At 45.7% G+C, this 24,696-nt stretch overlaps 1 protein-coding gene and 1 long non-coding RNA gene across 8 annotated transcripts in view; one reads left to right on the forward strand and one right to left on the reverse strand.

The window, feature by feature from the left end:
* The window catches only part of LOC103002870 (uncharacterized), a 134,064-nt gene that overhangs the window by 52,531 nt on the left and 56,837 nt on the right, over positions 1 to 24,696 (reverse strand). For all 3 annotated transcript variants that reach the window (XR_451583.2, XR_009007072.1, XR_009007073.1), the window contains exons 3-9: positions 23,118 to 23,255; positions 14,197 to 14,348; positions 13,181 to 13,347; positions 8,965 to 9,081; positions 8,353 to 8,489; positions 1,932 to 2,331; positions 381 to 459 (exon numbers count right to left, since the gene is read on the reverse strand). This is a non-coding gene — a long non-coding RNA (uncharacterized LOC103002870). The remainder of the gene's footprint in view (positions 1 to 380; positions 460 to 1,931; positions 2,332 to 8,352; positions 8,490 to 8,964; positions 9,082 to 13,180; positions 13,348 to 14,196; positions 14,349 to 23,117; positions 23,256 to 24,696) is intronic.
* AFAP1L1 (actin filament associated protein 1 like 1) overlaps positions 6,149 to 24,696 on the forward strand; it is a 73,111-nt gene continuing 54,563 nt past the window's right edge. For 2 of the 5 annotated variants that reach the window (XM_057539823.1, XM_057539825.1), the window contains exons 1-2: positions 6,215 to 6,277; positions 18,232 to 18,351. Coding sequence is in view for 3 of the 5 variants with exons in the window: in XM_057539821.1 (XP_057395804.1) it covers positions 6,262 to 6,277 (16 nt within the window). In the remaining 2 variants the exon portion in view is untranslated. Of the gene's footprint in view, positions 6,278 to 18,231; positions 18,352 to 24,696 lie in introns of all 5 variants that reach the window. The other 3 variants (XM_057539821.1, XM_057539822.1, XM_057539824.1) reach the window with 2 other exon arrangements.

Genomic DNA, 24,696 nt, shown 5'->3' on the forward strand with positions numbered 1-24,696 from the left:
CTCAGTAGTTGTGGTGCACGGGCTTAGTTGCTCCGCGGCATGTGGGATCTTCCCGGACCAGGGATCGAACCCATGCCCCCTGCATTGGCAGGCAGATTCTTAACCACTGCACCACCAGGGAAGTCCAGTCTGTGGTATTTTGTTACAACAACCCTAGCAAACTAATACACCACATGAAATTAGACTTGCAAAACAGGAATAACAGCACTTATTTCATTAGCTGGTAAGGACTGAATGATGTGCTTCAGGCACAGCACCTGGCTGCAGGGGAGGTGTGTTTGCTCAGCATCTCCCCCATTCTTAGATCAGGTGCTTCACCCAGTCAGTGCCCCCTCTGGCCCGGTGCTGGAACTACAGGATGAGAGGCAAGCCTTTCTCACCTTAATTTCCACCAGTAAAGGTGTGCAGGCCTGGAGCCTTGTGGCCTTCTTTGCTACAGATTGAGACACCACCTGAAGACTAAACAGAGGAGGGTGGAGTCAGGAGATGGAAAGAAAGTAGCAACCACTCTGTTTGTGTTCCTGGATCTAAGCTTACCTTAAATCCAACTTCACCCTTCAAATCCCCAGTTACCTTCCGAGCTAATAAATTCCCTTTTTGGTTTTAGCTGGTCTGAGTTGTGATTATGTCACTTGCCACTAATGGAGCTGTGACAAACACACTGGCCCCCAGAGTGAATTAATATTGTCAGCTTTGATCTCTGTGTGAGGGAGATCACACGATCCCAGTTTAAGTAGTGCAGGCATCTGCCCCCGCCAGAGCGACCAACGGGCCATGGGACTCACTAGGGAAGCCTAGTGAGCACATGTGAAGGGGTCAACATGTGCCTCGGTCAGTCATGGAAGGTGCTTGTAGGGCCTGGACCAAAAGCCTTTTTTGCTCCCAAAGCTCTCTTGTGGATAAAGAATTCATTGTCATACAAACGAAATGGGACTGCCTAGCACACAGGGTCTTGCCCACCTGGATCAGGAGAAACTGTCCCAAGCAATTGGTCCTTCTGACAAAATAACAGCACTATTTAATTTTTAAAAATATACCTACAAAATGCCACCTGTTCTCAGACTCTGTGGGTAACAGGAGCTAGAAGCTCCATAGTCCTCGTATCTAAGGGTATCAGATGTTCCTACAGGGAAGGAGGAAGCTGGCAGAATCTATCACATATCCAATGGTCTGGTTTACACAAAACTCCCTGCAGGGGGCAGCCTGGATGTGCGGCTGAGATTTCAGTGTTCCTTAATATTTCCATAAGCATCTGACAATGTCTCCAGAGGAAACCCACTTGATTACAATAACTTGCACTTTTACACTAAGCACTTTACAGATCTCACTTAATCCTCTGGGTACGACTTTCATCCTCATTTTACAGATGAGGAAATTGAGCCTTTGATAAGTAATTCATTCAAGGTTGAGCCCTTGATAAGTAATTCATTCAAGGTTTCACAGCTGTATATGGCAGAACCTGACATCAAGAGAGCCCTGGGCACCACTCCCAGTTCTGTCTCTAAGATCTTGTGTGATTTCAGGCGAGCTTTCTTCCCCTCTCTTGGCCTCAGTTTCCTCACCTGACAAACGAAGCAACCAGACTGGCTAATCTCTCAGGCTCCTCTCAGCTCTAAAGTTTTTCTAGTTCCAGGTTTAAGAAATTCACTTTGGACTCTGCACCCTGGCGTCAGCCTGCAGCCTAGAGATGAACAGGGCGCATGCAGCACAGCCTTTCAAAAGAGAGTTAGTCCCTGCTGCAGTGTTAAGGGTTGGGTATCACCTTGGCCCCCAGGTTGAGGCATCCAGCTGGACAGACTCTCTAGAAGTCTTCATGGACCCACAGTTTTTCTCAGGGTTCCAAAGGGGTAGCCTGTATGCCAGCTTAAGCCCACAGGGGTATTTTAGTTGGCCCCTGCAATGTTTTAAAACAGTTGAACTTAGTTACCAACATTTTAAAATCAAAAGCTGAAATCTGGATTCCCGGGTTCTCCTGAAAAGTCTGAAGATCTGGCCACTCCAGGCCCATGTTCCCCCTGGCCACACTTCGCCGAGTTGCTGGCTCCTGGCCTTTCAGCTGGAACAAGAGTGCTCTGCTTTGCCAGGTGGTTGGCTCACACACAGACCTCCCCTGACTGGTCCTGTGGGCACTTCGGCCTGTGAGCCTCACTTAAGGAGCCAAGAGTGCTCTTTTCTTGAGGAAGGACCCGACGGGAAGGGATGTGCAGCATTGGGGCACAAGAATAAAAGCTCCTTTTCCTCCAGACACAACAGCGCTCCGGGCTCTGTGACAGCTGAAGGTGAACCTGTGGCCTGGGTGCAGGTAGGAGCCTGGTGCCTTGGAACCAAAACCTGAAGATGCAACAAAAGGAGAGGTTTTCATCCAGCCATGAAACTCTCCTTCTCCCAGCAGCCGCCACTCAGATCTCTATCTGCTTTCCGGGGCCCAGGGTGGACCAGCAGGCATGTGTCATTTCCCTGGATAGGGGCTATAATGGGGACATTGTGCTGAGTGGAACAAGAGAGGTTTTCATCCAGCGACCAGCATTGGACAGACACTCGAGCAAGGGGCTCTGGGGCTCACCCTGCACAAAGGAGTTTGGGAGCAGGGCCCTGAGCCAAGAAGAAGCCCCATGGGTTGGGCTGCATGTCTGCAGCGGCAGGCAGTGGGGCTGGGAAACACAGAGGCATTGCTCCCAGAACACATCATTGCAATCTCATTTTCCTCTGCAAATAGATAATAGAGGATAAAGGAGACCACCCCAAAAATACCTGCATTAATAGAAACCTCGTGAGTCCTTGAGCATTTATTCACTGACTCACCCCACAATACTTGCTACCACTTACTAAGTTCCGGGCACTGTGCTAGGCCCTAGGGAGCTCGCAATAAGTAAGACACAGCACCCACCCTCACAGTACTTGCAATCTGGGGGGCCACGGAGAGGTAAGGAGAGACCTAAGTAGGAAATTATACATTGACGACCCAATGGAAGAACTGAGAGTGACACAGTAACAGAGTCAGTTCAAGAACCCAGATCTGAGCCCCAAGTCGGTGGTTTTTCTTACTCTTTCCAGGGTCTCCTGAGATCACTGCTTGTCTGCTCTGAGGAATGGTGGGTTGGAGCTTAGTGAGGAAGGCACCCCAAATACTATAGTAAGGAATTTGAACTCTACATTGAGGGCAAAGGACAGCCATCAAGTACTTTTAAGGGGGATCTGATTGGAACCATGGAACGGTCACTGTAGCAGCCACAATGGAAGCAGACCTGGAGGCAAAGTGACAGGTTAGAAGGCTAAAGTATGCTTCTCTCACTGGGACAAAGAACATTTAGCCTCCAAATTTTTCTTTCCCAGGGCTTCCCAGTTCCACCTGATAAGCTAAGAATGAGACTGGGGAGTATCATTTGTTTTCACAAGACTAGGAGCATGTGGGAGCTGAAAGCTTTTTTCCTGGAATTGTTCACTGGGACCAAATTTGATATCTTTTTACAGAGCTGGAGCTCTCTGCACAGACTTCTTTAGACAAGCACCAGGCAAACCTAGAAAACTTAGTACAACAATAAGAAAAGGGAAGATACGAGGCAGATCCTAAAAATCCTTTCCAGAGAATTGTATTCATACAGGGAAGTGGAAAAGGGAGGAGAAACCAGGCATTGGCATCCACAACTTCCATCCCCATTCTCATTCCAGCACTTCCCACCTGATACCCTACAATCTAGCCAGACCAAACTGCTTTACAGACACATCCTGCAGTTTTCTATCTCTATGTCTTTGCTCTCACTGTTTTCACTGCCTGTAATGTTATCTTCTCATTGCAGGCTCACCCAAGTGTCTGCCATCCATTACTGTCTCCATGATCAGTAAGATATTCTTGCTTTGTCTTAATGAATTCCAAAAGCACTTTATCTCTCCTCTGGCACTTTTCACATAATAATTTTTAATTAAATTATTTTGTACATATTTATCTCCTCTACTAGATTGTAGGTTCCTTAAGGATGGAGATCATTTCTACTTAGCATTAGTTCTCCCAATAGAAATTGGCACAGAATGCAACAAACGTTCCTAAGTGGACTGATGAAAAGTGGGGATAGTTTTTATGGTGACTATAGGCCTAAGTAAAGGAAAAGTACAGAAAAAATATATAGTTATTCCTTGTCCCAAACCCACAGCCTCCTCATCCACCTCACCCAGTTTCCTAACAGCAACCAAGCTGTAGTCAATTTAGTCAACAGTGCCACCTAGCGGGCATTGTGGGTAATTATTAAACCAGAACCACTACACCTTCAGAGCGACTTCTTTTTGTTAATCCTTAGGAAAACTGTGCAGACTGTGTTCTCCCATTTTTAAATCTTTCCTAGACCACAGCTCAGTTAATTCCACTCCACAAATTCTTCCATAGGTGCATATAAATTCCCTTTAGCTTTTTTGATTTTTCTGTTCCAATTCTCTTCTAAACATCCAGAGTCTGAAAGTTTCTTAAAGTTTCTAAAAGTTCTAAGCCTCCATCTGTTCTTGCAACAATTACGTTTTACATATTTTTAAAATTTACTTCAAGTGAAATATTATGCTTTTTAAAGTATAAATGGGCTAGCCTGGAAACCTAACTACAATTTATAGCCTTGTTTCCAAGTGTTTCAGAATTCAAACAGTGAACTTTTAGAAGTTAACCCACTTGTAAATCGTTGGTTGTCTGCTTTAGAATTTAAACTGACCTTTTCAAATTGGAAAAGTGGGCAGGAACAAAGAGGAATTGGCAAACAATAACAGCTCACAGCTATTTACGGCTTACAAAGTGGGTTTGTACCATCATTTCATTTGCCCTCCTAACAGCCTTGTGAGGTCAGTATGAGGTTTCCCACAGCACAGATGAGCAAGCAAACCTCATAGGCTTAAAGTTGTACACTTAGTAATTAGAAGAGCAAGAGCTCACACACAAGTTTTCAGACTCCAATCCCGTTGTTTTTTCACTACACCATATTTCCTCTGTGCTCATACACAGATATACTAAACAAACTACTGATGCAATCTGGCGAAGCCAGGGCTAATTTCAACTTGCCCATCAAAGCAATGGAGGAAATAGTCCCAGGCCAGGAAAACACAGGATGCTTTTTCCCAAGTCCTTCCTTGTGCCTTTGCACAAGATGGTCCCAATGCCAGAATGTTCTAAGTAAAGGAGTGCCCTAGCCAAAACTTCAAACTGTGACCTGGCCTATCTTGGGGAGGAGGAGTGTCTAGAAGGAGAACTCGGTCTAGACTTCACTTTATGAAGGGTCTTAAATTTAGACATTTCATATTGTCTATAAACGGTTTGGACCTACTTACACAGAGACACACTAATAGGATGAAAGATGTTGACATTCTTCATACAACTTTAAACTTAAATCCCATTCCTGACCACACTGGCCATAGCAATATTTTTTCTACATCCTGTAATTACTTTGGGAAGAGCACACTTAACATTGCACTGCATTTGTATGCTAAAAAAGCGTTCATTTCCACAATTTTTATCACTCTGTGTTGGCATTCTTCACGTTTTAGTGCACAGGGAACCTCGAAAGTTGGATGTGTCCCAAGCCATTGCCCACCTTTTAGCAATTCTCTCTTTCTCTCCTTTTCCTAGGTGGTTTTGTTTTTTAAAGATCTTTATTACTTCACTCCTCTTTTACACCATTATTGACATTGTACCAGCATAGAGTTTGGACCACTGTCTCGCTCTAGAAGGTGCCCAGGAAAGACCTGTTTAATGGAGAAGATAAACCAAAAGCCAGGAAATGGGTGGCAGCGGCAGGGAAAGAGATTTTGATTCCATTGCTGAAAAACAGGTTCTAACAGTCTGTACAATCTGAAAATGGACCGGGCTGGGAAGTGCAGTAGTAAGCCCCTCGTCACTAGCGGAATGCAAGCAGAGCTGAACAACGCCTTGGTCTGGGTCGGGGTGGGACGCACGGCGCGGGTACGAAAGAAAGCGCGTGAACTGGGATGTGGGTCCTCTAGCCCCTCACGGAGGGGCATGAGGACTTGCAAAAGGCAGGGCATGGCGCGGAGCGTGTGCGGGACAAGGGACACCGGCGGCCCAGGGGGCGAGGCGGGCTCCGGGTCTATTCCGGGAGCAGCGTGCAGGGGCAGGCGAGGGCGGGCGGGGGCGCTGGGCGAGCATCCTGTCGGGGGAGGGGACGCGCGGAGGGCGCTCCAGCGGGCGGGACTGAAGAGCTCCGCACGCCCGCAGCCGCCGGCCCCGCCGGAGGCACCGCGCCCTGCTCCGAGCGACCGATCGCCGGCGCCATGGACCGAGGCCGCGGTAAGAAGAAAAGCGGTGCCCACACTTGTTGCTTGGTGGGGAGGGGAGAACCGAGCGATCTAGAGGCCAGAGAGGACGAGGGAGAGACGCGCGGTGGGGCCGGGGCGAGGAGCATGGGCGCGTGGAGCGCGTAGGGGGGGTCGAAGGCCGGGCGCTGTGGGTACAGGTGCCTCCTGGGCCAGGGCAGCTAGGGGTCTGTTAGGGACTCGTCTGTTAGGGACTTGTCCCGGAACTGAGTCGCCTCCTGTTTGTGAAACCAGCGTTTTCATACACTTGGAGTTTTAACTTCATAAAAGAATTCCCCCCAGGATTCCTGAGGACGGCGAGCTCCTCTGACCCCATCCCACCTCCCCCCCCCAACCCCCACGAAAGTAAAATAGGGCTAACGAGTCACACTCGTGAAAACCACCGGACATGCGAAGCCCCTACTGTTCGCACGCTGAGAAGCCCCAGGAGACCGAAGTGTGCAGCTACCCAGGGTATCGGGAGGAGGAGCTGCAGGAGTGCGTGTGGGAGGCACATGGGTGTCCAAGCCCTGGCTCTGTTCCTGACAAGCTGTGTGACCTTAACCTACCCTGTTTCTCTCTGGGCTAGTGACGAGGTTAGACCACACGGTCTCTGAGACCCCTTCTTGCTTGGACTCTTTTTCAGGAGGGGAGAGTATTTGATAAAGTTTCACAGACATGGTGGGGGCTGGTTGAAACTGCAATTGACAGGAGGAGAGAGAGGGCATTTATGGGGGGCATTCATTGGGGCCCGTGCTTAAGTAAAGGCCTGGACACCTCAATGGGCTCATGTCTGTAAAAAAAGTGGCCTGCTTGAACATGGGGGCAGTGTCAAAGGCTGACAACCAGAACACCAGTGTCGTAACTTCCCACCTCTGGAATCGAAGGAGATCACAGGTGTGAATGCACTTGGTAAACTGGCGAGTGCTGTGCCAACATGAGAAGCATTATTATTCTTGTTATTATTATTATTATTAATGAAAAATTCCTCCCCTTCCCTACAACAATCTTACACCCTTCCTCCATCTGCCTGTTTGCTGTGCTAAGGCCTCCAAGGGGAAAAAAGGGAGTGGCCAGGGGTGTGGAAGCAATTAGGAAGGGCACTGGGGGCAGGGATGAGAAGAAAAGCAGGTGTCGGGGTAACCTCCCTGCACCCCTGTTACGGGTAAAGCCAGAGTTCAGAGGGCTACAGGGGACCCCAGACTTCCAGGTCAAGGTGCTGGGGACAACTTCCCCACCCACACCATCTCCAACACACAAAATGCTGCATCCACCCTCTATTAGGAGCTGGAAGGGCAGGAAAAAATGGAGGGGGCTTCCGTTTGGCTCTTTGGGGACCGAGGCTGTGATCTGTAAAGCAGTTCTCACCTGTTAACTGACTCCTGGACAAGTCTGCAAAGAGCATACACACTCGCCAGGGAGGAAAAAGAAAAGAGAGAAGAGGCACCTCTAATATCCCTCAGGCCCCCATCCCCACCTCCCACATTGTACATTTAAAGCAAAGAGCACTGCCCTTCACCCCATCACACCCCACAAGTTGCCAAATACCACCCTGTCCCCAGTACAAAATCCCCATAACTAGCCCACCTGGAGCTGTGGAAAACAGACCACCTGGAGCTTTGACAGACCATGAGTGATCATAACTCACTCAGTTTAAAGTGCTTAATAACTGATGCCTCACTCAAGAGGGCTGCTTCCAGACCACTCTTCCTAGGAAGCCAGACTTCCCGGGAATCTATTAGTACTCAGAATGCTCTAGGGCTCTGACCTTCTCCCCTGCTGCGGGCTTTCCTAGCCTACTTTCCTTCTCCTTCATAGCCCTTGTCACGATGCGCCATTACTCTAAGAGTCAGTTATCCGACTATGTGTCTAGTGTCGACCTGCCCTGCCAGAATGTAAGCTTCCGGAAGGTTGGGAGCGGATCGGAGTGGTCACCCTGCTGACACCAATGCCTGGCACACAGTAGGAGCTCACTAACAGTGGTTCAAGTAGTTCATCAGTAATATGAAACACACTTTATAGTGTACCCCAAGTTGATTAATGGTAATGCTGATTTTTAAAAATACATACCACAAAATCCTCACATCAGAACAGTTCTTTGTGACTTGCAAAGGCCTTCTCAAATGCGAGTGAAGTGGATGAGGCACACAGGACCAGGTCATCTGTCTAGATCCTCAGCTGTCTGCCCTGAGAAACTACTGCAAACACTGTATGAATTAAAACTATATATGAACTAGGATGCAAAATCTGTGTGGGTTTTTAAGATAAAATGTGAGAGTCTTCACAAATCATTCCAGTGGAAATTCCTTCTTGTGCCCATATCCCCAGGAGGGTGTGAGCACTCTCTTCTGTTGCCAGGGAAATTTTAAGAAGCACAGGTCTCATTTCAGCCCCATACCAACCACGTCGGGAGTGAGACTGTCGTGCCCAGGGAAGGAAACCACACTTCACTATTAGTAACAGTAACAACTGAAATCATCAAGGTCTTATCATGCGCCAGGCAACATGCTCAGCTTTTTACATGGCTTCTCTTGGAAAAAGCGATGGGATGGGGCTATGACTAGGTACTATCATTAATCCCTACCTCACAGGAAAGCAGGCTTGGCAGTGTATTAGTCAGCTAGGGCTGCCGTAACAAAATACCACAGACTGGGTGGCTCAAACAACAAATTATATCCTTACAGTTCAGGAAGCTAGAAGTCCAAGATCAAGGTGCCATCTGGGTTGATTCCTGGTGAAGCCTCTCTTCCAGGCTTGTATATGGCTGCCTTCTCACTGTGTCCTCACATGGCCTCTTCCCTGTACACAGAGAGAGAAAAAGAGAGAGATCTCTGGTGTCTCTTCCTCTTCTTAGAAGGGCATCAGTCCTATTAGATTAGGGCCCACCTTTATGACCTCATTTAACCTTAATTGCCTCCTTAAAGGCCCTATCTCCAAATGCAGTCACACTGGGGGTTAGGGCTTCAATGTATGGGTTGCGGGGGGTGGGGGACACAATTCAGTCCATAACAGCAGGATTAGGTCACTGACATTAACTTATACAGTCACTCGCCATGTGAGAGACAGAGCTGGATTTAAACCAAAGTCCTGATCTTAAGTTTGCTGCTGGCTGCCTCTATAGTGGCAGGTGACCTGCCCAAGCCCTAGAGTAGGGCTTGGACGCCAAATCTTCCTGCTGCAGGTCCAGGCACCTCCATTAGGCCACAACTATACCGTTCAGATCTTCAGTAGCAATTACAGCATAGAAGCTCGTCATCAAAGTCAACTGACTTGAGAATGAAAACAAACCTGGGAAGTAGGATTTCTAGTCTAACAGGATATGTGTCTTCCCATGAGTAAAGCAGGATTCATATAACATAGTAACAGACACAGAAACCACTTACATTATAATGAAATTCCTTCCAGCAGGACTTCCCAATTCATGAATATCATTCAAAGAGAATCAGCCATTGGTGAAGGTAACACCTTCACTATAGACTAATGATTATGGCCACCACCTTCTACAGGACCAGTAACTTAACTCTTTATCCTCTAATGAGGATAAAATATGGATACTGATGATGCCTACTTCTTGGGGTTGTTATAAATATTAAGTATATGGAAAATACTTCAAATAATGCCTAGCATATGAGAACCAATCAATAAATGCTGGCTATTGTAACAATTACAGTCTTTCATTAATCAGATTCAACATAATAAAATTCTATTGGCCCCAAGCTGGTCTGACTCTGAGGACACTTTTTGAGTCCCTACTCCATTTTAAGAACTGGACTAGACAATTTTGTATACAACTCAAAGATGGGGACCATGTCATAATTTCTGTATCCTTGGAGCTCCTTCATGGTGCTTGTCTCTCGGAAATCCATCTCTGACGTGCAATAACTGAACAATCTGATGGGCGTTTCTGAGTGACTGATAAAATATTAGTACATAAGGCCAATGTGTCTTTTTTCTCTTATTTATTCTATTTATTCCTGCCTACTGACTATGGTTGTGTCTTCACAATTTTGCTTTTGTGAACTTTCTAGTCTTCCGAGTTATCTTTGCTTTGAAGTCTTTCGTCTAAATTTTCTCTAATTTTTAATACACCTTCTTAATGTCCAAGGTTGTATCTGATATGCCTAGCTCATATGAAACAATCAATTTCCCCAAAATTCCTTTCTTTTCTACTTTACAACTAGTTCTTTTTCAACTAGTTGCATTCAACCCAAGATGGGAGTTTGTTTTGCTGAATTATATTCTCTGGGAGATCATATTGTCTCCTGGGAAACTCAAGACGTAATCTGAAGCTCTGCTTTTCATTAAGTGATATTTTTATTATTTAAGAGATGGTAGAAGAACCTACTCGTGTCTTGCCTTTGTTGGACCAGCTTTGAGATCTATACTAGGAAAACCACATCTTCCCTATCTGTGGCTTCCATTGGCCAAGTAGCCCATAGCCATTCCTATGATGAGCTCCCATCCATGACTCATTGCCCAACTTCTGTCCCCAAGGCTGTGAATCCCCATACCTCTTCCCTGACATCTGAGTTCATTCTCTACTCCTATCAATTACTGTTCTTCCAAAAGGAACACGCACTCATATTCATGTTTTCCCTCCAAACATGTTCCATAAGGTCATCTTTGTCAGCCTGGAGACTCAGTAGAGCTGAGTCGTTCAGAGAATGGACAAATTTAGGCTTTGACCACGACTTCCTAGTTGTATGATCTTGTATGAATCGGATAAATTACTTAATTTCTCTGAATGTCAGTTTCATTTCATTTGGAGTGTCATGGGAAAAGGTAATGCACGTAAGGTAGCACTTAGAAAACATTCAGTAGATGATAGATGTTACATTTATCAAATATAATTACTTGGATTTTAGCCACACTCTGCAATGGGTGTATGTATAGGATTTAACTTAGTCTCTTCCCTGAAGAGGCTTCTGCTGGCACTAGACATCACTTCCACTCCCTTGTCCCACAAAGGGTTTTTTCTGCCTCTCCCTCAACTATCAGTTTCAAACCCCACTTCTCACACGGGTGAGTACCCTGTTGAGTAAGTTCTTCCCTCCCCACTCTCTGCCAAGAGCCTATCATTATTTCATTCTGATCTTTGGTTCGGAAAAACAACCCTGATTTTGGATACCATTAGCTTCTCATACCCTTCTACAAAAACCTTGCAATTGAACAGAGAAATAAAACCCCACCACCATACACACAAACTGCAGCTTCCTGTTTCTTCCCACACACTTCTTTCCCTCCCTGCAGTCTCACTTCCAGTCACACCTTCTGCTGAAAGCCCACATCCAAGGGTCACAAACGGCTTCCATTTTGTCTAATTTTTCACCCTTCCCAGTCCCATCTTCTGGGCTTCTCTGTAGCTCTGACCCTCTACTGTTTACTAAATGGATTCTCCTATTTGCAAAGATGGAGAAAGCATGGATTTTGCAATCAAATAAACCTAGGTTAAGCACTGCTCCATCCCTCTGCCAGAAGCCTTTTCTGCCTCTCCTTCTCCCACCTCCAATCCCACTGTTATAGGTGCTCATAGCCTCTGGGCTCCTCTTGCTCTAAGGCAAGTGACCCAACTAAGTCTTATTCTGCTAGTCTGCAAAGCAAGAAGAATGACACCCAAAACTGGGAGACTGCAATGTGGTAATATTTGCCCAGCACCCAGCGCCTGGCCCATGATAAGTGCTTACTAACTGTTATTTCCCATCTTTTCTCTAAGCTCACTTTTTCTTCTTTGATGGCTCTTGCCCCTCTCTCCCCACCACCTCAGCCCTCTCTCTAAACTCACACCTGTAGACAACCAAGCCCCATTATGACATCTACTCTTAATGTCCATTTTCAGCCATGAGTTGAGCTCCACTCTCCTGCACTGGCTCCTGCCTGTGGAAGTTTCCATTTGGAAGTCAACTCAACCTCCAAGTGACCCAATTTTGAACTCATCTTATTCACCACCAAATCAGATCACCCTTCCTGTTTCTCTTTTTCTGTTAACAACACAATCACGTGAGGAGCTATTGAAGGAAATGGGGCTGTTTGTGAATAAGACTAAATTTGAAGGGGGGTACATGGGATCAGTTCTCAAACTAGCTGTCCTGTAGAAGAGGTAATAGAAAGACTCTCCAGAAGGCTATACAAGAGGTTAAACAGAGACCAATTGGGGCACAATCTGGGAGAAGCGTACAAATGAAAAGAGCTATTCAATGACAGAGTAGGAGGTGCCCAGGAACATAATGAAGCAGAGGCTGAGTGGCCACAGATCAGGGAGCCCCAGAGTGGCTCCTATGGGGATCACAGTAATATATAAGTTAAAACAACTGTCATTCAATTCAAGAGGTTTCCATAGGCATGACCCTTTTGCAAACTACAGAGAACAGGACTTGTAGGAGTATATACTTCAACCTAAAGCATTCATCTTTTATTCAAATGTGTAATATATCATAGCTTTTAATGGGACTTATGAATTTTCTATGCTTGTGGGTAGAATTTGGGAAGAAGAGGATGCAATTAAAGACAGTTACTTAAAGCTGTAGATCTGATCGTACTTAACTCTTTAATGGTTCCTCATTGTTCTTAAGATATAGACTACAGTCCTGGTGGTGGCCCTCAAGGACCCACCCTGCCTGTCACCAACTGACTTTGGGCCCCTGCCCATCTCTTACTATGGGCTCTCCTCACACTGGCCTTTGTACCTTCACCTGGTTAACTCCTTCCTGCTCATCCTTAGCGATCTGCTCAAACATTACTTCCTCAAGACAATCTTTCCCTGTCTCCCAAGCTACATCCCCCATTACAGGTGACCCTAGCACTCTGTACGTCTCATTGGTTACCATCTTTGCAGTTATGATTAATTATGGGAATGAATTAGCTGTTAATGTGAGCTCTGTGAGGGCAGGGTCCTTCTTACCTTGTTCACAGTTCTTTTCCTAGCACCTAATGTAGTGCTTTGCATGTAGTATATTCGCAAAAAATGTCTGTCGAGATGATGAATAAATAAAAGAAAAAATACAAAATTCACAGAGTAGAGTTGGATACAGCCACTTTCAGCTCCAGGATTTTCCATTTCAATGATTCCTATTTTGGGGACAGAAACACAGACTTCGTCATTATTCATCGTTTCCTTTGCTTTCATCCTTTCTGCAATCACGCCCCTAATTCTGTTATTGAAAAACGTATCCTGGATGGCTTCTTCTCCTATATCCTGTCATCTCCTATAAGAGCTTCCTGTTTCTACTCTTGCATGTCCAGCCTCCCTTAAGGACCACTCTCTATTGTCTAAAGCAGTGGTTCTCAAATCCAGCTGGGCCCAGAATCATCTCCTAGGGAGCCTACTGAAACTATACCCCCAGAGGTCTGATCAGTGGGTCTGGAGTGAGGTTTGGGAATGTGTACTTCTTGCAAAGCTTCAGGTGAGTCTGATATGCTCACTGTTCTAGTGCACTGGTTTATCATAACCCTTGACCTTGCTCAAACACCTTGCTTGATTCCATTACTTGCTCTAGCACTGCCTTTCACACTTTTCAACCAAGTGAAACTCTAGGGTTTGGGTCTGTTACCCAAAGTGTCTTCCAAAAGCTTGAAATGTCTCATTTTATCTAAAGTCAAACAAATTTCTATTATCGTCCATAACATAACTGAACAAACACCCCCAAAAAATCTTTGTGCAGTGGACTTCCAGAGACACACTGTATTTTTCTCAGGGCTTCTTCCCTAACCCCACCCTGCCCTCTGCCATGGACTCCCAGGGTCTGTGAACTCTAGCCTGAGAAGACAAACCTCCAATAAATGTGCCAGCACACAGGGCCAGCTGGGAAATGGATCTGGACACAGAAGCAGAAATCCCACGTCCTAGTGCTGGCTCAGCCACTCACTTCTGCAATATAAGTACATACATTTTTATAAAGCTTTTTAAGTTCTAGAAACCTTTTCACATTCATCAGTCGTGTCCATTTCCACGTAGTGTCGGGGTTGTTGATCATGGAGTGCTTCCTTTGGAGCTTGGGCAACCTCTGGTAATCATACATGCTCTCACTCGGCAGTCGTCCACAGGGGGGTCACTCTGGGTCAGAAGGAACCTGTGTAATAGCAGGGATATTCAAACAGAATTGACCACTAAAATCCTTTCTCTGGAACCCTTTCAGCCTTGAGTTTCTCTTCTTTTCTTAACTCTGGCAAAAGCCTTGTGAAGGGGTCAGCTGAGACATTCTCCCCATTGGATGTAAAAACTGAGGTTCAAAAAGATGACTCTGCTATTCCCTCTCCCTGAAAGAGACCACTCAGCATCACCTCCATGAAAACTACCTGCCACATCCTCCCTCAACCTTCCCACTGACTCTGGGTTAGCACCACCCTCCTCAGTCTCAGCTTTTAGAAGATTGTACTGTACTAACTTAAATGCCTCCTCTGTGTGTATGTGAAACCTGTGCTCTGAGACTGTCTCTACATCTCATTTCCAGTGTCTAGCACATAGAAGATGTTTAATAATAGCCAACTGAGCGCTCACCATGAGTCAGGCAGTTTACATATGTACATTGAGCCATTTAATTCTCTCAACAATCATGAAGTTGATACAGTTTGACTTTCATGTACATAAAATATGCCATTAATTTTACTGTGGGAGAAATTCCATCCAAAAATGTTGCCAGCAGTTGTGAGTGGACAGTGTCTGTACAGAGTGCAGCTTTTATTTTCTCAAATCACGGCTAGGGCATGTATATCAATTATACAGATGTAAATACAACTTTGTATTAAAAATTTTGTAGTTTATGGCAAAATCTGGTTCTGTGGTAGACTAATAAGTACAGTTCTTGTGAAGGCATGTTTGTGGCCCACGTCAGTGTGTGAATGCACAGGTAATTTGAAGCTTTGGATACATTTGTGATATTTATCTTCCCTGAGCCCTGCAGTCTCACTGCCACCACCTCCCAACAGAATTTGATGGGAATGTTCATCATGACTTTGCCATCCGATGCATTTTAAGTTTATTTACTGTAATTTATTTTCAGCACCTACTTTAAAATGTGTTGTATATGTATTTTTTAAAATATCCCCATTTTACAGATGAAGAAACTGAGGCTTAGAAAGGTCAATTTATTTACCCAGCCCTGCCCACCTCCAAACATAAATTCTTTACCATTGCTCTCCACTGCTTCTCCAGTGGAGAGGGGCATTCCCAGGTCAATTATGTGAAGGACTTGCCAGATAAGCCACAAGGACTTACTAGGTAAAGATTTCAAGGTGGGAAGCATGGGAGGGAAAGGGGATCTAAACAATTCCAGGATAGACGCCCTCCATCAATGAATGGTATGGCCAGGCAGCTAGTGTGAGATTTTTGTTTCTTACCCTTTACACTCTTCCCACTGTGGCCCTTGGAGTTTTGGTGTTTAGAATTCAAGAAACACTCATCCTCCTGGAACTGGCAAAGAGCCTGCCCCAGGAGGGCCCAGGCAGGGTTTGTCCTCCATCTAAAATTCCACTGGGGGAATCCCAGCCACACCCCAAGTGGGGGTGGAGAGGCAGAGCCTGCCAGGCCTGACTCTTCTCCCGGCACAGCTGTCAGGCTGCAGAGAGGGCAGAACGTGGCACCACATTGCAGTCATTCCAGCTCTGGGGAATTTACCGACAGCACGTCCCACAGGAGGCAAGCTCAGGGGCTTTTTATAGCCCTCTAAGAACCTAGGAGAAAGCTGATATCCTGAGAGGGAGAAGTGGGGCACGTGTCTTTTCCAGGCACCATTCCCTCAACCATGTAATCTCAGATGCCCGCAATCCACATCAGGGTAAGGGCCATGGCTAAGTGAGCAGTGTGGAGTGGTGGAAGCATGCTCGCTGTCCGGGGGACGGGGGTTCCAACCAAATCCAGTTCCTTGAATCCCCTCCTTGGGCTTCAATTTCTTCACCTGTCAGGCTGAAGTATTTATTATAGCACAGGTATCAGCACACCTCAGCTGGCAGACCAAATCCAGTCCACCACGTCTTTTTTTAAATGAAGTGTTATTGGCACACAGCCATGGGCATTCATTATGTATTGTCTATGGCTGCTTTCTTGCTATAAGTGCAGATTGAGTATTTGCAACAGAGGCCCCGCCCACATGTGGCCTGAAAAGCCTAAAATAGCTACTATCTGGTTCTTTACACAAAAAGCTTGCCAACCCCTGGATTAAACTGCAGTTGAGTCTGGGAGTGTCTGCCTGGAGCACTGGTGAGAAGGATTCTGAGGGTGTGTCCAGGCTGAGGAATGAAGCACTGTCCTTAGATCATACAAGAGTATATATTCAAGACTAATGTTGGAAAGACCCCAGAATGCCATTTACCAGTGCTTTTCAAACTACTTTTTGCAAACAAAATCTTAAGCAAAGACTTGCTCTGGGGGAAGTGGGAATGAAAATACTGAGTACAGTCCATTCCATCTTCCTACTCCCAAGGCAGCCCCTAAAGAAGCCTCTCAGATCCCAAAGCTCCATCTGAAGAACATTTGAAAACCGCCTATCTAATCTTATGCCTCTCACTTTACAACTGGGGAAACTGAGGCTCAAGCGGCGGTGTCTTGCCCAAGATCACATGATGAACTCCTAGTCAGCTTTCCCCAGAACCACTAACGTGGTCATGAGGTGTCAGCAGAGCATGGACATAGTTCTGCTGGGGAGAAAACCTGTCCACTGGCCTTGGGGGCCTCAGGGCTGCCATTGGTATATGATTGGTCTGCCATGCCCTTGTTGACCCAGCAAACCCCAGGGGTTCAGGGCTGGGACATGGCTGACACCTGCCCATGCTTCACAGTGATTTAGTCAAGGCTTGGAGCCTTCTTTCTGAGACCACCAGAATCAAAAGAAAAAAAATCAAAATTGAATTGGACCATATTTTTTAAAATATTTCATTGATACCAAGACATATTTTTTAAATCAGAACATATCTTAAATTTGATATATTAATCTGTTCATTTTTCTGATTTTTTTTTCAAAAAGCTATTATTTAGTAGATAAGATATCTTTAAATCAGTGAAATCTTAGAACGGAGAAATTATGATAATTTATACTAAGGATTTCTTTTGAAGATGGAGTCAGATAGAATAAATATTTATTCTTCCTGCCCATTCTTGTTGAAGGGTTTGCAAAGAGCAGATCCAGCTGATATGAAACCAAGGGGGATTTTATTTTAGCTTTACTTGAACCAAGAAGAAAACTGATCTAGGAGTGTGCTGGGAAGCTGGAGGGACCAATCGCATTTCCTCACCTCCAGCGAGCAATCAGCTGTAGCTCTAAGGAGTAGCAGAGGGGAAGCGTCGGGTCCCTGCACCCCCAAATCTCCTAGTGAGGCAGAGAAACTAAGACTCTGTCACCAATTCCTGTGACATGAGGTCATATCTGGCCAGTGTCCATCAAAGAGAATAAATAAAGGCCCAGAAGACTCAAGGAACACCTTCTAGCCAGGAACCTCAGAAACACTGGGGGAACAGCATTCCAGGTGGAGAAAATGGCAGAGTAGAAAGAAGAGAGGCACAGAAGCCATGCTCAGGGCACAAAACGGTCAGCATGCTTACAGCCCAGAGAAGCAGGCAGAGGTAAAATGGAGCCTCAAGTAGGGCCTTATCCTCCAGGTCCATAACTGAGAGTGTGATTGGTAACTAATAATAGAGGCAGCATAATGTGGGAGCTGAGCGCACTGGCTGCAGTGTCAGGTTGCCAGGGTTTGAATCCCAGCTCTACTCCTTCCACTTAATCCCTAGTCTCAGTTTCTTCAACTAAAAATGGAGATAACAATCTCCTGTCTACTATGGGGGATAATTGGATTTGTGCAAGAAAAGCACTCAGCATGCAGGAAGCATACAATTAAAAAAAAAAAAGTTAATGCTTGAACTACAGGTCTATAAATGATCGCCTTTCTTAAAAAATCAGAATGGATTCCAAGTTCTCTCTCTGATGCTTTCCCTTTCACTTCTTGCCTGCCCATCCTGGGAAGGGATGGAATTACAGAGGGAATGACGATAAACCACAGGGAGTACAGGCAGCATGTGAAGATCTTTCATCATCTGAGTCACAAAGGAAACTGGTGTCTGGGCCCTGGGGAGCTACTGACAAGGTACAAGCAGGAGGGGGTTATGCTATGTGTTGACATTTGGGGGCAATTAAAGCTCACATCAGAGTAGAAAGGGAGAGATTGAACAGAGGAGACCAGTTAGGAACTACAGCAAATACTGCAGGTGAGCAGCAAATTGTGTAAGATTAACTCACCTTCATGTTTAAGAACAGGGAAACATAAAACTTCACACTCTGTCCATTTTCAAATAGAGTTAAGTGTATAGGATTGTTGATCTAATGGGAGGGCAGAGGAGACATCTGTCTGGGGTTCTTTAAGACTCAAGACATTCTTTCCCAGGACCTTCGACCATCATTTTCTTGATCCCACCCCCAGCCCTGGAGGCAGGAATCACCCTAGGCATCTCCCAAAGCCTGCCCGGGGTGGCTGGGCTCTCTGTGGGCTGCATTCGCAGGGGCCTGGCCCAGAACATAATCCAAGGTTACCACTGGAAGACTTTTGCAGGCAAGGCGAAGGAAGGAAGAGAGGGAAGAGGGTGGACCTTCCACCTGGGCAGCAGTCAGGGTGGCCATTCTGAGCCTAACATTTAGCCTCCCATCTAGAATGTCTAGACTAACCTCTGGGTAATGCTTGAATCCCCTGTGATTACTAGCAACAGCAACAACATTAATAGTAATAACCAACCTTTGCAGAAAGTTTCATATGTGCTTGGCACAGAACTTAACACTTTGCATACATTATCTCCCTTTCTGCTCACCACAACCTTCTGACATGAGTGCTCTCCTTACCTCTGCTTCACAGATGAGAAAACTGACGTCACCTGCCTGGGGTCGCTGGGCTAGGGAGGACAAATCCCAGGTGTGATTCTGCATGTTTCCCACCCCAGTCACCCAGTGTCACAGTTACCCACCGACTAACACACCCCCACATTCCTGCCAAGGCGCTGTCCACCTGGGCTCAGCCCACCTGGCTCTCTTCTTAGTTCAGACTTCTGGAGAGTTCCTATATACAGTGAACCTAATAATGTGGTCTTAAGCGGCCACCACTGTTCCAGGACTGCCCTCCAGAGCCCCAGAGAACAAGTCTGCCCCACCTTCCCTCTTCCCCCATCCCCATGAGCCCTTCTGCTCTTGGAGATGGTTGTCATAGACAGGATTAATAGCCCCCTCCTTCATCTGTGGTTGTTCCTCTGAATTCGGGCTGTTAGTTAATCCCTCTGCAGTGAACCTGCTATGTGCCCATTACGGTACTGGGCACTGGGCAGCAGTGGCAGATATTAAATCAGGCATCATCTCTACTCTCACTGTTCACACTTTAATGGGAGGACGCTGAACAAATTGTCTGCTCTGGAGGCTATAACAGGGTGACCTTACATGTGCAGGAAGGCAGGATGGGCCTCCTGGAGGAAGTGGCCTCTAAACCAATTGTCAAAAAATAAGTGGGCACTCTCGGGGGAGTAGGGGAGATTTTAAATAATAATAATAGTCAATTCTGTATGTGTCAGGAACTGTTCTAAACAGTCCATATAACACCTCACTGGACCCTCATGGCAGCCCTGTAAGGTGTAGGTATTGTTATTATCCCCATTATTCAGATGAGGTGACACAGAGAAGTGAAGTAACTTGCCCAGGGTCACACAGCTAATAGGGGATAGTGGTTGGAGAACAAGCCATGCAGAGGAAACACCACAAGCAAAGAGTAATGGGGTAGGGCCTCATATATTGAAAATAGGTAAGAAATAGTAAAAAAAACAAAAAAAAAGAAAGATAATATTTTTTAAACTCCACTGAACAGAACAAAGATAAATACATACTCTGTTCCCATTAGTGCAGCCTGAGGCCTCTACTGACGATTTTCTGATTCTTTAATCACACTAAGATTTCTGTGGGCTGATTGTCAACCTAATCCTTGCCTTTCTGAATAGGGATGCTATTCAGTCTCATCTCTTGAATCCTACACAGGTTATTTTTGTTTGACTGGTGGGGAGGGGAGCAGATGGCACATAGATCATTAATCACAATGTACCGATTTACAAAACTTCAGTTTACAGAGTGCTGTCACTTTTCACAGACATTGTAAGATTTGAGTCTCACAACAGGCCTGAGAGGTAGATAGGGCAGTTACCATCACCCCACTTTAATGCTGAGGAAATTGAGGCTCAGAGGCATGAGGCAACTTGCCCAAGGCCACACAGCCAGTAAGTGTGGAGTTGGACCTTGAGCCCGGGGCTTTTGGCTGTAGTTCCTGTGTTTTCTCCTCTACACCAAAACACAGCATACAGTGGGGGCCAGAAAGATGCAAACCTGGCACCTATGACCTACAGCAAGTTCCTTAGCCTCTCTAGGGCTCAGTTTCTTGTCAGTAAAACTGTGATAAGAAGAGCTCCTACCACATGGGGTTGTTACAAAGATTAAATAATGTAATAGGCACAGAGTGTTAGGCATGGAGAATCTTCCCGCAGTGGAGTATCATACAGCACAGTGAATGAACACAATGACAGGCAATGATATGGATAAACCTTAGCAGTATCATGGTAAAGAAAAAAGTCACAAAAGATTACCTATAGCATTATGCCCTTTTAATAAAGTTTAAAACAACTAAAATTTTGTATGGGTATATCTAGTTGTAATCTACAAGGGAAAGCAAGGATGTGTTGAATACAGCATTCAGGATGGCAGTTAGGTTGGAGGGGGAAGCAGAAGCATGGGATCATAGTTAGATGTATGACATCATCTGGATTCAGGCTTTTGCTTTGAATGGTAGATTTGTGGGTACTTACTACATTAGCAAAAATAACTGATTACATAAATAAATAACCAAATAAAAGTGGAGCATGCATGGACCAATGATGAGTGTCTCATGAAGCAAGGATTAGGATTAACCCAAGTTTTGTCCACGTGAAGTCCTAATTTATAAAAAGAAATAAAAGTGTTAGGCCCAGAGCCCAGATTGTAAGAAGTGTTCAATAAATGTTCACTGCCATCCTTGGATATCTTTATTATTATGTACATTATTCACAAACCCCTAGCCAAACATCTTCAATGTCTGTCCCAGGCTATTGCTGAGATGGGTCCTCAAACTCAAACTTCTCAGAAACAGAAAGCCCAGCCCCATTAGGCTTCAGACCAGGCACCCATCCTATGAATGGACACCAGTGGGGAATGGTCGTGAGGGACTCACTGCTGGTTCCATCAAGCTTTGGAGGTAGGGAAGCTCTGTTAGAAGAAGGTGGCAAGAAGGAATTATGATGCAGAAACTGGAAGTTTAGGCCTTAGACTTAGGTCTAGGTTTGAATCTTGGTTCTGCTTGCCATGTGCCTTTAGACAAACAACTGTGCCTCTCTGAGCCTCATTTGGTTCATGTGTAAAACAGAGGGTGAAGAACAGCAACTACCTCACAGGGCCATTATGAGAATTAAATGAGGTAGTCCATGCAAAACGCTTAGCATAACATCTGGAACATCACTTCAGAGCTCAAAAATACTACCTGCCTTTATCGTTGGGTATCCCAGGTCACTCCTTTTAGTGAAGGAGATGATAGGGACTGCCGCAAATGGAAACAGCTGCCATCTTGTGTGTGAGGCGTGAGCATGTGTGTGTCACAGTTTTCCACTTCCTCCTGGAACCATTTCCTTTGTGAGCTAAACAGGGAGGAATCTGCACACAAAGGAACAATTCTGGGAGAGCCCAGTCCCACAGCCAAAAGTTATTTCCTCGGAAGTCGGTGGCTTGCCCCACCCCCTCCTGTCTGGAAATGTTCTGATGAGAGGGAGCTACCGCTTCCCTGGCCGCCCAGGGCTGAGAAACAAGGTGTCCAGAACGAGAGCTGTCCTGGTGGATGACAAGACCTGGGCAGAGCTGCTGCTCAAAAGGCCATTAAGATGCACGGTGTTTCCCTGAGCCTGTCTCCCTGGCCTGACTCCCAGGAAGTGAGTCACCCCAAAACATCCCCACAACCTGCTTCCCCACTGACCTGCAACCTCCCTGACCTCTTGCCTCCCTGTCTTCCTGAAACGAGTACATCAGAGAATTGTGCTACAGAGGAACGTGTCCATCCCCAGTAAAAATCCCTTCGGTTTTACAAACTCTTACCCCACCATTCCCCGCTTCCCCTCCCACAAACCTGCACATGGGGATTCTAAATCCCTTCTTAACAGAAGAGGAAAATGATGCTCAGAGGGGCTGACTGACTTACCCCAGATTCCACACTAGCAAGTAGGAGGAGTCAGAACCCAAACCAGATACTCTCCTACCAAATCCCAAATCTTCCACTCTTCTTTACCACTTCCCTCAGGATTTTGGGTGTCTCTCCCAGGGAGTCAAACTGTACTATTTTCTTCAGCATGAAGGATATTCAGTTTCCTGCATAAGCTGTAATTAACACACACAAAAGCCTTTCAAGGTGACCTCGCCACCCCCTCTGCCTCCCTCACACTGGAGCTATATTTAACTCCTGGAAAGCAGTCAGCACAAGGCAGTGGCTTTGCAGCTGGGTTTCTTTGCTGCTCCTTTTTCATTCTTTTCCAGCACACATGAACCATGGTCTTCCCTGTATGCTCTGGGACAACAGGAAGTGTCTGTTTTAGTGATCAACAATGCTAGTCCAACCAGTGAGGTCCCCTCCAACGTCCTGCCCACTGTTTGGCCTTCATTTGGACTCAGAGAAGTGCTTGTAAATTCAGAGGAAGGAAGTGAGACATCTCCATGGCCCCAGATGGGTAGATCCGCAGTAACTTGGAAGAGACTGTGGGCAGGGGAAGGAGAGATTTCTGTACCCACGAAGTGAAGGGGCAATTCCACCAGCCTCACCTGTGTGACTGGGGGCCTCTCTGCAGAGTTAACCCAGGGCTTAACACAGATGGAAGCAGCATCCTGAAGGAGCACTGGGAGAGGCATCCCCAAGTAGCCTCAGTATTCTTCCCATTCTGCATTCCTCAGTTCCCACACCTGTAAGAATTAAATTATGGATTTCATTAATAATTAAATTATGTAAATAACACATGTAAATCTCTTAAAGCAAGGTATGACATATAATAGTAAAGGAAGAGTAATGTAAATAGCTAATATTTATTGAGTACTTACTATGTGCCAGACACTGTTTAAGGCACATTCTCATGTACTAGGACCCATTCCCACTGCTGAGGTGGAATGCTCATAGGTCACCAATGAATGATGTGCATCGGGCGGTTATATAAGTGTCCCAAAGGTGCACAGCTAGAAAATGGGGAACAAGACTTGAACTCAAGTAGTTCATATATTGTTAATTATTATTATTTATTTGTTAGGGTTAAAATCCACCAATTACAAAATACCCATCAGTAAACCAACTGGCAGCCATATTCACACAAGGGATACAAGTTCAACCAAATAGGGTTTGAGGAGCTTAGCCACGTGAGAAATTGGGCTTCTGCTCCCTTTTGTGCCGTGGGGCTTTTTGTTACCTGTGTTTTTTTTTTTTTTTTTTTTTTTTTGAGCATCTTCTTACTATCCTGAGTCACCATGAGGACAGACATGGTTTTAAAATCACATTAACTAGCTGTTAGACTTTATCAAGTCTTAGGAAAACCTTGCTTCAAGAATTAACTCATTCCACAAATACTTAAGCACTTATTCTGTGTCAGGCACCAGAAAACGCTGGCACTATTCCTACCCTCAAGGAGTTAAGGCTCAAGTGGGGGAAACGGACGTTAATCAGAGAAATACATATTTAAATACAGCCATCCTTTGGTATCTGCAGGGAACTGGTTCCAGGACCCTCGCAGCTACCAAAATCCTCAGATGCTCAAGTCCCTCACAGTCAGTCCCATGGGTCCTGCATCCATGGGTTTTGCATCCAGGGATTCGGAGGACCAGTGAAAAGTATAACATTTCACCATGATAAGTACCACAGGGAGAGTGATGCTATGTCAGCATAAAATAGAGGGAATGTATGTGGTCAAGAGGACAGGGAAGGTTTCCGTGAGGAAGTCGTGAGTGAGTAGAGGACTGAAGGGGGCCATTACTGGTTAGCAGGAGAAGGGAATTCTGACAGGAAGAGGGAACAGCATATGCAAAGACCTGGGGTTAAGAGGCTGAGGAACATAGCATAAAGCAGCCTGGAGGGAGGTCTGTCTGGAAGGGCCTGCAGGGTTGGAAGCCACAGAAAAGGCTCCTCTTTCCTTCCTTCCTCCTACCCAACTATTGAGACCACACCTACTAAGTATACTGCTTTCCTTTCCAAGGTGAGTTACCGCCCCAGTGCTATAACAGGTCATACCTCATTAATGTGCTAGCTTGTTTAAACAGTATACTGAAAGTCATCTCTAAAATCATGATCAAAAAAATTTAAAGTAATGCACTGGTTCTTTCTCCAAGTAAGGAGCCCTTATGAGATGGAAACTGGGTTATT

This window comes from Balaenoptera acutorostrata, chromosome 2 (assembly GCF_949987535.1).
Source record: "Balaenoptera acutorostrata chromosome 2, mBalAcu1.1, whole genome shotgun sequence".
In the NCBI taxonomy this organism is placed as follows: domain Eukaryota; kingdom Metazoa; phylum Chordata; class Mammalia; order Artiodactyla; family Balaenopteridae; genus Balaenoptera; species Balaenoptera acutorostrata.